Source organism: Cadophora gregata (assembly GCF_030347475.1).
Source record: "Cadophora gregata isolate MNR1 chromosome Unknown scaffold_16, whole genome shotgun sequence".
NCBI classification, from domain to species: domain Eukaryota; kingdom Fungi; phylum Ascomycota; class Leotiomycetes; order Helotiales; family Ploettnerulaceae; genus Cadophora; species Cadophora gregata.
In genome coordinates, this window is record NW_026695939.1 from 572309 (window position 1) to 584517 (window position 12209).

Sequence of the window (12209 nt, forward strand, 5' to 3'; positions counted from 1 at the left end):
GATCGCATTGTACCAAGATGTCCGCCTAGCATGTTATCTTTCATTAGTTCACATCCTGCCGATTTCAACTGCCGTGGCACTTTCGATACTCAACCTGCGAGGGCTTTACATTGGATCAGAGCTTTCAGGTCTCCAGGGACAAGACAATTTGAAGTTCCTTGGACTACAGTTCTCTGCTAAGCTTCTTGAGTTGATGGTTGTATCGTCGTTGTCCTGTATCGCGTTCTCGTTGCTTCGATATCAGTTATGTCGGACAGGGATTCCGTTTGGCGCATTAGCATCCGGGTTTGACCTTGGGAAGATATCATTTCTCTGGTCCAGAGAGTTTATTGCCACTTTATCTGCAAGATTTGATTCACGTAGAGATAAGGGGCTTTTGGTCGTGGTTCTGGTCTTGTTCACCCTCCTTGCTGCTACAGTGTACGTATGGCATTTGCATTTTCAAAGTCCTGAGGTCTCAGCGTCAAGGATAGACACATCATACAAGACGAGAATTTCGATTGAGAAGCTAACCTTTTGATAAGTGGACCTGCAGCAGCTGTGGCAGCTCAGCCAGTGCTTCGAAACTGGAAAGCAGGTGGTACAGATTTTTATGTTGATAGGCAATACCACGACATATATCCAACGGCACTGGATAACTTATCCCTTCCGGAGGAGACTTGTCCCAAATCTCACAACGACACATGCCATCCGTCGAATCATGGGCTCATATGAAAAGAACTCTTTTCATTCTGGCCAACAAAGACCTTTCAATCACCTCCCTCGACCTCCGCCTATGGATGCCTGAGAATACCGTTCTTTCCGGTCGCCGCGCCCTTCACAAACTCGCTATTCGTTTTAAAGGCCCATTTATATTCCAGCCAGAGCTTACAGTCGCGACAACGCCTCTATCTAGTCTTGCCGATGTCGTTTCCAAGACCTCGAGGTTCTGGACACTCGCAAATACGGACTTCTGTGTCCACGGACTGAGCCCGAGCTTTTGTCACTACGATGACATCCTTTTCTCCATCGAAGCTTTGCAGCCCATATCTTTTGTGAGATGTAACCAGAACAGCGTCAACATCATGGTTCAGTTCCCCAGGTTTGATCGAGGCTCTGAGTACCCTTTGGTTCAACTCGAGGATGATGTGGTGGGAACACGAAGATGGTTTGACTCTAGGACTGGCAACGGCACAACAGTAAATGTGACATGGATTGATCTTCCAGAAACAACGTTTGGGCTATCGTCTCTAGGTGCACTGGCTTGTATTCCTGGGGACAATTTGAATTCAACGGATCAAGTGATGGCTTGTACTATCGACGCAAGATGGGCCAATGCTACTGCCTCGTCTTCCTTTCTTGGTGGACCTCTGGTAGTTTCTGGATCACCCCGAGACTGATTTGGCAAAGGGAGATTGCAAAAGCGAACGTTCGATGGACAATCACTGTGGAGACAGGTCAAAATCACACCGACATGGGCTCAGCATCTTGATTCTGACCTCGAACGATCTGGACTTTCGGTGTTCGGCTCTCTTTGTAACAGCCTTGGAGATTTTCAAGGAATTGCAGAAGCTCATTCGCCAGCTAATGCAATCGAAGCAATCCTCGCAGTCATGATCACAGAAGGAATGTCGCGGGTAGGAAATGGTGCTAAGATCAAAGGGTCTCTTCTCGGCTTGGGGAGACTTCAGTGGGCACGGCAAATGCTACCTACAAAAGGACTGTATGGCAGTGGAAGCTCTGCTTTCAACTTCACCCCCACTGGAGATGACGATTCTTTGAAGCTCACAATGAAGGCTGTTGTGAATGGATATGGCTACGGAATTTCTATTGCCGTTGTTGTTTCGATTATCGTGCTGTTGACGTACAGCGGCATTGCATTGGCTTCCGTTACCTATACGGTGATGTTCTCACATATCACTTCCGGTGCTTGGGACTCTGTCACGGAACTCGTTGCTCTAGCCATAAACTCAGATCCCTCGGCTGGACTAAAAAATACTGGCGCTGGGATATCGTGCTCGAGAACTTTAGAACGAGTGGTCAAAGTTTGTGCACGTGGGGATCAATTACAGCTGGTCTTTGGTGCAGAGGATTTAGAGGACGTACGAGGAGAGACTTCTACTGCCACACCAAATAACTACTATGCATGATTGATATGGTAAAGATGTAAGTTTAGCACTGAACTGAAAAGGCTCTTCACACTGATGATTGGTTGCAGAAATGGTCTAGATATCTTGAAATATCTGCATCTGAGGGAGAGGTGTACTATAGCTGTTACCTGCATGGCTGTGCCATGCCTGGTCTGCTGCAGTCTATTTCGGGACTCCGCAAGCTCCTAAGCGGGTCAAATATGAGGTTGAAGAATGCGAGAGGTCATGCAGTCCAGCTCAGCTTTCTCTGCAAATCTAGAAACTGAAGAACATTGAGTCTATTGCAACGCACTAATAGTCGGTTCACACAAAGGGAACCGAATACTATCGAATTGTCTCTTCAATGTTTCAATTTTCTGCTTCATGTTCTGTTCCACTGGTCATCCTCCTTCTTTGACTCCTGGCGATGTTGGTTTTAGGATCCTGGTAGAATTATCTGCGGCCGCAGCAAAGCCGTCCTGATCAGGAAGGAGGCACCACAGAAGGAGAGCACCGCCTGTTACAACATCTGGTACACACAAGCTCAGTGGACCTTAGTCTCCATACTTCTCGGCCGTTGTCTGAATTCAGACAGATGACATGTGGTCTAATTCCTTCAGTATCAGGGATTGTGCATCGTGGGGTAGATAGTGGTGTAGTGAGCTGCGGCGCTGTTGGCTGACCGGTAAGAAAACCAACACGGGGATGTATGCGACATTGCCCGTCACAACTTTTATGCAGCAGCAAGTTGCTGGGCAAGGCTGTGTCTACTGCGCAGTCCCTGGGCTCAACTGCTGCACTTCCAGATCATCAGGGACATTGTACTTGAGGCTATGTGATTGGAAACCTCTATTGTCGTGAAGCTTCCTTGACCTGAATAGCGTAAGGAGTTCTTCGTCCATACCTGCGAAGTATATATTTGTGGCTTCTTGCTGCATGAGTAGCTCGAACATCCAAGTCTGAAATTTTATCGTTCATTAGCCTTCCATTTTTCCAGTCTCCCAAGATCGCAGTGTGTCATATCACTTGCCGAGATTGAATTGCTTTGCAACTTGGCTTGCACACCTCAAGAACCGTTATCTTCGATTGCCACCAATCTTTCAAGACTCCTCTTGTCACCGTTTCTCTCCTCCTCAAAAATGACAGTCTACTGGGACTTCCGCCGGATCCTCAAAGTGGATCCAGACAAGGACTTTACCTGTGTCGGAATAACACAACCAGGTCTCAGATGTGGGAATCAAGTTGGATTCAACTACCGCCGTCAAGGAAGTCGAGTCCTCAACGAGATGGACCAGACGAAGAGCTATTCTAGGGCTCTAGAAAATCTTGAGGACTTAGCCGATCTGATGCTCTGCAGATTACAGCATAATAGCGAGAAGAAACCTCATCTCAATCAAGTCAATAAGGTGTATAGTAAATGGTACGCCGTAGCGAAACAAGAATATGTTGCGTTGAAGCGGGAGGCAGAGAGGGCTGCTGAAAGGAGGGCGGCGAGAGAAATTTCTTTGATGAGGGAAGCGGCTCAGCTGATGAGAGAGGACCTTGAGAGAGGGATAGATGATATGGTATGTGTTTCATTCAGTGCGTACCTGATGAATAATACTGACATTTTCAAGACGGCTGTCGAAGTGACTGATAGTGAAGGCCGAACGACGCCGGACGTATCCGTTAGAGAACTGCCACTGGACGATCCATTTGTCGTCCCATCTGCTGAAAGTACTGGGATGAGAAATTCATCAAATTCATCAGGAGTCGGCGAGACAACGAACATTGAGTGGCCCGTGGTTCCAACACATGCACTATCAAAGAAGATACCAGTATTTTCAGACCAACAAGAAAGTACCTCTCAACAAATACCTTGCGCCGCGGAGGCCCAGGTTGATACAACTGGTACTGCAGCGTCAAGTATCCGAAGGGATCAAAAAAGTGGTACCACTTCTGGGTTCAGAATCGCAAAGTCAGACGAAAACACTTCTCTCGATTTGAGCTTCGTCCCGAAAGGCAGCACTGCGACATCCAGCAGACTTGCTTCGGGACCAGGCCCCGGAAGACGAGTGGCTCTGAAAGACAAAAGCGCAGAAATAAACAGAAAAATGGCAAGCCATACAAGTGTGCTGTCAGATTCGGCACCGACATTTTCTTTTGCAGCAACGATACCCCAATCGTCCTTTTCTTTCGAAGTTCCTAAACAGTCTCACCTCGAGACAGTCTCCATTGCTGCGCCGGCGTCAGAGCCACCAAGACAATTGGCCGAATCCGCTGAAGAGGAAGCCCACCTGGAATCTGTGACCAGCATCCAGGATAGCTCTGCTCTGTCTGACGAATCCCTCGAGTCTCCTGCGAATAGCCGTTCCGCCTCGTTCGGTTACGCCGTTGTGACTCCACCGTCAACCAGATACAAGACCTACCTACCAGCACGACAGCAGCATGGTCTCATGACACCGCCAGAGACACCGGAAACAATTTTAACGGCACATAAGAGCTCATCGCCGTTGCCACCTCCCAAGATTGGTGATTACTTCTCCAGTGATGCGAATCAAAACTCCCCACCGAAGATCTCCAGGAAACCATTGCCTACCACTTCGAGGGTTGACATTGCGGAAGGAGACATTGAAGACCGCGAGCCAGGAAATGTGGCTGTAGGCGATGCTGAGAGTAATTACGAGAGGTCTGGTTGCTTGTCTAGATTTAGGTTTGGTCGGTTGAGGAGGAAAGTAGTGGGAAATCTGAGAAGTATGAAAGAGAATTTGGCGAAATCGGCTGGGTGACTCGACAATATAACAATGTATTTGAGATTTCTGGAAATTCTGTAAATATATCTCAAATCTGAAGCTATCTTTAGAGCTGAGCTCATCTAAAATTTCGAGAGAGTTTAGGACTCGGCTTATTCAGGATGCGGCCAAATGTACTGGAAGACACCCTTGGATGATATGGTGGACTTCAGTTCCTAGGCCCTGTGATCAATCAAAATCAGAATTAAAGTTGGAAGCGACTATTATATTTAGCTCCGTTGCAGACCAACTCCGAAAATTGATTGCCGAGGTCATTGTATGGGGTTCGTTCGTATAATGGCGATCACCGAGCATATGTAATGCTTAACTTCCAATGCGAGGCCAAACCCTTGCTCGCAGCTCTGTGAGCTGCGTTCCCTGGACTTGGAAAAAGCGCTTGTCGAAATGCCCAGCCGGCAGATCCTCGATCTCCGAAGCAATCTAATAGGAACTTTATGCCAAAGAATTAACATAAATAGGACAGAAAGTAATCTGCTTCGACATTTCTCACCGAAACTGGTCTGAACGATTTGTTGACATTTTAATCATGAAGTTGGTCCAATTGGTTCTCGTAGCGGGTGCCTTTCTCGGCTTCTCGTTCGCTTCCGAAGTGTCCGCCAAATGTCTTACCCCTGACCCTTCCCCTGAGTACCTGTCTCTCTTTCCAGCAAAACCGGTTCGACGCAGCGTCAACAATGGCCTCTTCCCAAGACAATCTCAAAACCTGACTGTTGATGTGTACTTCCACATTGCGAGTACATTCGCCAACGCCGGTAAAGTCACGGAACAACGAGTGGCAGACCAGTTTCAGGTGCTGAAAAATGCCTATTCTCCTTATGGGATCCACATGCTTCTTCGCAATACCTCATGGATAGTGGACGATATCACCGGCACTGGTTTCTATCAAGAGGATGGTAGCATGAGCGATGAGCTCTTTGAGCAATGGTTTGCTCACATGCAACGAACTCGACAAGGCTCACACTCCACGCTGAACTTATATTTCTACACCGACATGCCCGTTGGGATTCAAGGCATCTGTCCACTCCCAACTTTCGTCACACCTGGCGATGAATGGTTCTACCGAGACGGATGTCAGCTCCATGCAAATACCATGCCAGGCGGGGATATTGCGAAGTATCTAGGAAACACGGCTATCCACGAGGCGGGTCATTGGTTTGGATTGCTGCATACCTTCCAGGGTAAATGCTCCATCTATGGAGATGGGGTGATGGATACGCCGCCTCAGGCTTCCGCTAGTGTAGGGTGTCCTGTTGGGAGGGATAGTTGTCCGGGTGAGGAGGGTCTGGATCCAATTCATAACTATATGGATTATTCAGATGATGAATGGTAAGCTTCTACCTTTGTGAAGAGCTCTAAGGCATTTTCTAACAAATATTTAGTACGACGGAATTTACGCCAGGGCAAAGTGAGCTCATGCATGACTCGTTTGCACGATTCCGAGCTGGTATCTAACGATTTGCTATTTGATTGCTTCAAACTATGACATCTGAATGGCAGTCCGAGGAGTAGTCAATCTGAAACCAAGCTCCATCTCCATGTTTCAAGTGAGCAAACATGATATGTCAAAATGACAACAAAGTCTTTGATAAAATGTAGGCTTTGTGTATATTACGAAATTAAGCTGAGGTTCAAAGTGCTCTCAAATGCCCCCAAAGCCATCCGATTCAAAAACAACTTCAAGACATACATCGGTCAGATGAAGAATCCAGCTCAGCAATGGATATTCCAGCATCTGTTCCCCGTCTTCATAACCTCATTTCCCTTTATACAACTCATGCGAATCACATCTAAACCCAACAGATTTCAACAAGCTCTTCGGGCTTCAGTATCCTAATCGAGGGCACACGCCATGCCACCAAAGTCTCAGCTTCTCCCTCATCAGCGCACAAAACCTCCCAAAAACCCACAAACTTCTCCTTTGCCTCCATAAGCTTCTCCTCCACCTCGCTCACGGACCATCCACATCCACTTCCCCGCCTGATCAGAATCAACTCCTCCAGATCCGGCAAATCGGAAATGATGAGCTTCCACACACTATAAGGCATCTTGCTGAACTGCAAACATGGTGTCTGCTGGAGGAACTCCTCATCAATAGCCAGTCTTCGCAGTGGAGCGAAGCTGGGACATTGGGAGTCGAGATCCTGAGCGAGGAAGTCGCATGTCCATGTGACGTGTTTGAAAGCTCGACGTTCACCATCTAAGCCGGCGATGTAGACGATGTCTGTACCGGGACCGATGTAGACTGGTGTTTCTGGTGAAGTGGGATAGTATGGTGGAGGTGCGTACAATTTGAGAGCTTCATTGCGAGATTCATGGTTGACGCAGAGGAGGGGTGAGACGACAGAGCGATGGATGATGTTGGCGTCTCGGGCGCGGTGTTTCCAGATTAAGACCAGGCGTGGTATGAGGAGTGCTTCTTGCCAGACTTGTAATCGAAGTTCTGCACTGAGGAGAGGGAAGAATGAGAATTCTTCTAGATGTGTCATTGGTGTGACCTTCGGTTGCTTTTCGCTTGGTGAAATGGATAAAGAAACAGGTACTTGTCAATCTTTAGGAGCTGGGAACAATGAGAGATATAAGATGGGAGGTAGACACATGTGGAATGGGAGCTCGACCATTCAATCCTCCTCAATCAGTTACACAAATATTCGAAACCAACAATGCGGGATTCCCTGCAAGCTGTTCACGCCAATGGCCACACTCGTGATGCGGGGGCTGTCGGTTCCCATTTGCTGGGAGTCTGTAGCGGATTCATAAGTGTGGTTGTACCAAAGGGTTGGTCCGGAATGGTCCAGCGATATGCAGAGGCGTGGGATATCTTTTGGTGGCTTGAGGGCTGATGTTGGAATGCTTTCGGTTGGGATAATTAATGTTATTGGACGAGTCCCGAGCTAGCGTGGTGGTAGTCTCGTCTGACACTCTACTCGCTACTGGAGTCTAGACCACTCAGGTATTGGTTTGTGGTTGCGAGTGCCCAAAAGATACACTCGCAGGAGATGGATACATGCATTTGGAATTTCTTACATGGGTCGTCCCGGTTCGGCTTCTGAAGTGCAACGGGAATGTGTTGGTGGTCGGGAGCTGTGCCGAGACTTGCTTTTTCTCAGCCCGTCTCTAACCTTGATGGAAGAGGCGCATATCAGATACTGTCGTGTCCAAAACTTGTCAACACTTTGAGTAGGTACTCCAATGGTGAAGGCCTGCCTAGGTGAATCCTGATTGGCTAGCTGGAAGTCTCCCAATCGTTTAAGCTTAAATCTTGACAGGACGCTAACACAATGAACGACTCCACTTGAATACCTTCCCCCAGGTTTCGGAACAAGTTGTCCGCAATGTGGTAGTATCATTAACTGCCCCGGATTCATCGCGAAGGTACCCGTGCTTGAAAACAATACAGGGAAAGGAGCATGGTGCAATACCCAAATATCGCTAGTGTAGCATAAGATGGATGCTTAGGAAATGCAGGAGTATGTCACTCAAAATAAGCAAATCTTGATATTATTTCATGAAACAGAATGAAGAAGCCAGCCAGCGATTCGTATGTTGTTCAGCTCTCATCACTGTAAATGGATATGTTATGACGGATTAGCTGTTGATCTGAGATCACACTTAGCGGGGAACCACCGATGACGTAAAGGGATTAAAGACCATCTTTTAAACATGCATTCCTTCTTAATGCTACAGTGCTGGAACCATCAATCGACATTAAAAAGTGAACAGCTGAGCTGTTGTAAGGAAGCATTCTCCGTCAATCGAATACAATCCTCGAGTCTGTCTGACGGACCAACGATGAGTTCATAACTAACCAGCCGAGTAAACAGAGAATCACTTCAGTACCATGTCACCTACCTCCATCCTCCGCATTGCAGCTATGCAAACTCTGCGACCTCAGGTTCTACGAGCATCGAGACCAGTCCATATTCGAATCCAACCCTTCTCCCAATCCTCAATTAGAGCATATCCCAGAAAGAGCAGTCAAGACAAGGATAGCATAGACACAGAGCCAACGGAGTATACGAAAAGCGGAACAGACGATGGTGCCGCAGCACAAGCAGACGCTGCGTACGACCCCAACGTTACAGATCCTCAAAAAGAGAAGGACATAGCAGGAGAAGGAAATGAGGTACGCAAACCCCGTTCTGCCACCTCATCTGGCTAGAATTTGGAACAGCACTGACTTGGAATTAGGAGTCTGGAAATCCATTGGACGTATCGCCTGCGAACCCTGAGGTGTCAAAACAGAGAGGAAAAACCGAAGGAGGTGCTGAGAAGGGAGAGGGGAAGAAGCAGAGTGGAGGAGGAAGTCCAAATAAAGCTGGAAAGGCATAAAGCGACAAAAACTGTATCAACACCTTATATATGGAGAAAGATGATATTTTGCACTAACGGAAGAGTCGATTTACCGCAAAGCAATCTGCATACCACTATTTGATGTCCTTCAAACGCCCTGACTTCCCATGGTATCCGCAACGTGAAAGAGAGACGTAACACAAGAAGCTGATCTAAGCCTTCCACTCCGTTCTCCCCAACCTGACAATCTCAGACTGGCCAATCTCCCAGACCTTCGGCTTACCACCCTCCAAAGCCTGCAGGCCAGCACTAACAGCCGCCTTGCCTACAACCTCAGCGTCCTGAGCCCAAGTATCCTTCAAGACATGTGCAACAGAGCCCAAGCAATTGGCAACACCTCTGAGGATAGCCTCTGCTGGTCTGCTCTCCTCTCTCGCACCAACAAGAAGACCCGGCCTAAGAATAATTGTATGTTCAAACCCAATCTCCTTGACCGACTCCTCCAACTCCCCCTTCATCTTCGAATAAGGTATCATAGACTTCGAATTTGCCCCCGCAGTCGAGACCAGGACGTAGATCTTGACGCCCGCGGCCTTCGCAGCTTTCGCAACTTCGATATTCAGGTCGAGATCGATCTTGCGCTGGGCTTCGATGCTCCCTGCAGCTACCTTGGTCGTTCCCAGGGCGCTGAGGAAGATGGCTGGTGGTGGGGTGACGTTGGTGATGGATGCCGCCCAGTGGGAGGTTTCCTTGTTCACTAATGGCTTGAGCTTTGCGTCTGTACTGGCTGGCTGGCGGCGAGCTATGGCGTATACGGTGCTGACTGAGGGCGCCGAGAGGAGGGTGGAGAGGATGAATGAGCCCTGGGGTAAGATGTTAGGAGCTTGCAGGTGGTGTCAGATTTGTACATACGACGAGGCCAGTCGAGCCGATTACTGCTGTTGCAGCCATTGAGAAGGAATTCTGTCTGCTCTATATTCAAAGTTTCTCTGATTTATTCTGTATATGTGCTTATAATGTTGAATGGATCGAATTATGTTGAGAAGAAAATTGCAATTTATACAGGCTCGGGAGGAAATATACTTTATATCACTGGGCTGCACGTTTCCCTTATCACCTTCACAAGCTCCGCATCTGGGCAGCGAGCTCTCTTGATTGGGACAGTGAAAAGCCAGCCTCGCTTCTTCAGCCTGCATACGACAGCAACCTCCCCTGTATCACCTAAAAACTCAATTGCAAGAATGTCGTCATTTTTGTTCTTCGGACTTAATTGCGAAGTTGGCGGATATATCCAGAGCAGCTTTCGTTAACTGCGACTCCGAGAAGTGTCTACGCCCGTAGAGAGGACCTTGTTGCGTTGATAGGTGTCTTTGAGCCTGAGCCGAGGCAGGACATTGTACTGACAGTCAAGGAGTAATCACTCACCATCAGCTGTTGCGCTGCGGGAAACGACAGAATAGGGAACACCAGCGGAAGGCGAGGACGATTACTCTTCTCTTTTGGCAACATGTAGAAATGCTGTATTTACAGAGGTTCAAGATTATCCGCTGATCTGCTGAGTTACGACTTGCCTGCCACTGGAAGTTCGTCCATGTCCGAGAAGCTGAGGCATAGAACATGGCGCCAGCTACGGCCAGAGCGAAATGAGTGCAGGTGGTTGCTGCTTCGGCGATGGCACCTGCACCCTGCCAAAGGCCTGGAAATCACTGCAGTGTGTGGGTCCTGGTGGCCCGAGCCTGAAAATTCAGGGCTTTCTGGTCAGCTAAAGCTGCGCCATTCCCCTTCCTTTTATTTACGGCTCTCGCTAAGCCTTCAAACGCCGTGACAAGGGAGATGGGGATGGGACAGGACGGGAGGCGCTCTTTCACATAGCTGAGACTGTAAAAAGAAAAATTGGTCGCAATTATGATACGATCGTATATTTAAAGACTATAAAAGTTGTGAACCCCCCACTCTGAATTTAAGGGTAGTCACGAAGTACATCTCGATCGCATCGTGTTCTCGCCCTCCATGATCATGAATGTGGAGCAGATGTAAACGTGCAGCTGCGGAGTTTTTGAAGAATGAAGTCCTCCTCGTGAAGCAGTTCCTCCAGTACGTGCATAGCTGCGCCCATCATCGGGCTCCCAGTCCTCTTGAGTGGCGCTGATGGGCTCTCTGTGTCCATGAGGTCGGATGGCCTACTCTGTAGTGGGCAAAACCTTGCACCACGTACGGAAGAGTGAAGGTCCTCGACCAAGTCACTAATCAGATTCATTGTCATCTTGGCGTTCAAAGCTGGCCTAGAGGCTAGACTGAATGTCCCGAGAGATACAGCTGCTGTGACGGAATTGCCATCTGATCCTTCAGTATCAGAAGAATTGCCCTGGCACTGCCCGTGAAGTGATGTGACCAGGGGCTTGAGCAAACGGAGTAGGTATGCGTAGCAAGAAAAAGCATGGAGCAGCAACAAGGCGTTCTTGCCATCGTCGTCCTTGACGCTTTGGGATCGCGCCCAATGGTTGGGCTCTTGAGCAACGCCGTAAGGCGCTCCAGTACAACCAATATCTCGCTGACATTGGAAGGCATCGGGGTGTAGAAACCTGTGAGTCCGCGATTTCTCCTGGCATTGTCCTCGAGCTGAACTGAATTGAGAGCATGGAGTTGTCTTTGCAGGTCGTGAAGCTCTTTCAATGGAACCCCCTCCGTTGTCTCAGAGAAGCAGACATCCTCAAACAGTCTTGAATTCAGTTGAGCAGAAACTCCGCCGTCAGATGCGGATAGCCAATTGAATGAGTCAACTAGTGAAATTATTAGATCAAACGATTGTATGGTACCGGTACTTGCCTTGATCGTTCGCATTATCAAAATTTAGATCAAAGCTTGAGATACCGTGTGGCATAAGAGCCGCTGTCTGGGCATTCTCATCACCATGAGATGAGGAACACGCATCTGAGGGTTCTGAAGGTCCCGAGGAGAATCGAAACTTGTCCAAGCTAGATTGGTCATCGGTTTGGGCAGGTGATGCTGGCTTGAATTA

The 12209-nt window shown here is 48.3% G+C and overlaps 8 protein-coding genes across 8 annotated transcripts; 5 read left to right on the forward strand and 3 right to left on the reverse strand.

The window, feature by feature from the left end:
- Positions 1-683: 683 nt before the first annotated feature.
- On the forward strand, positions 684-1379 carry ONS95_005443 (uncharacterized protein; the record flags this gene model as incomplete). The annotated part of the gene is made up of 1 exon (XM_058498852.1): positions 684-1379. One exon carries the CDS (start codon positions 684-686, stop codon positions 1377-1379), a length of 696 nt encoding a protein of 231 aa, XP_058351118.1.
- Positions 1380-1592: 213 nt separating this feature from the next.
- ONS95_005444 (uncharacterized protein) lies at positions 1593-2129 on the forward strand (the record flags this gene model as incomplete). Its single annotated transcript, XM_058498853.1, has 1 exon — positions 1593-2129. The coding sequence occupies one exon, from the start codon at positions 1593-1595 to the stop codon at positions 2127-2129; it is 537 nt and encodes a 178-aa protein (XP_058351119.1).
- Positions 2130-3247: 1118 nt separating this feature from the next.
- ONS95_005445 (uncharacterized protein) lies at positions 3248-4876 on the forward strand (the record flags this gene model as incomplete). Its single annotated transcript, XM_058498854.1, has 2 exons — positions 3248-3673; positions 3725-4876. The coding sequence occupies 2 exons, from the start codon at positions 3248-3250 to the stop codon at positions 4874-4876; spliced, it is 1578 nt and encodes a 525-aa protein (XP_058351120.1).
- A 550-nt stretch (positions 4877-5426) lies between these two features.
- ONS95_005446 (uncharacterized protein) lies at positions 5427-6352 on the forward strand (the record flags this gene model as incomplete). The annotated part of the gene is made up of 2 exons (XM_058498855.1): positions 5427-6226; positions 6280-6352. 2 exons carry the CDS (start codon positions 5427-5429, stop codon positions 6350-6352), a joined length of 873 nt encoding a protein of 290 aa, XP_058351121.1.
- A 335-nt stretch (positions 6353-6687) lies between these two features.
- ONS95_005447 (uncharacterized protein) lies at positions 6688-7386 on the reverse strand (the record flags this gene model as incomplete). Its single annotated transcript, XM_058498856.1, has 1 exon — positions 6688-7386. The coding sequence occupies one exon, from the start codon at positions 7384-7386 to the stop codon at positions 6688-6690; it is 699 nt and encodes a 232-aa protein (XP_058351122.1).
- A 1154-nt stretch (positions 7387-8540) lies between these two features.
- ONS95_005448 (uncharacterized protein) lies at positions 8541-9284 on the forward strand. Its single transcript, XM_058498857.1, has one exon. It carries the CDS (start codon positions 8739-8741, stop codon positions 9057-9059), a length of 321 nt encoding a protein of 106 aa, XP_058351123.1. The 5' UTR covers positions 8541-8738; the 3' UTR covers positions 9060-9284.
- Positions 9285-9402: 118 nt separating this feature from the next.
- On the reverse strand, positions 9403-10141 carry FMP52 (Protein fmp52, mitochondrial; the record flags this gene model as incomplete). The annotated part of the gene is made up of 2 exons (XM_058498858.1): positions 9403-10053; positions 10103-10141. The coding sequence occupies 2 exons, from the start codon at positions 10139-10141 to the stop codon at positions 9403-9405; spliced, it is 690 nt and encodes a 229-aa protein (XP_058351124.1).
- A 1063-nt stretch (positions 10142-11204) lies between these two features.
- ONS95_005450 (uncharacterized protein) lies at positions 11205-12071 on the reverse strand (the record flags this gene model as incomplete). The annotated part of the gene is made up of 2 exons (XM_058498859.1): positions 11205-11814; positions 12007-12071. The coding sequence occupies 2 exons, from the start codon at positions 12069-12071 to the stop codon at positions 11205-11207; spliced, it is 675 nt and encodes a 224-aa protein (XP_058351125.1).
- Positions 12072-12209: the final 138 nt, after the last annotated feature.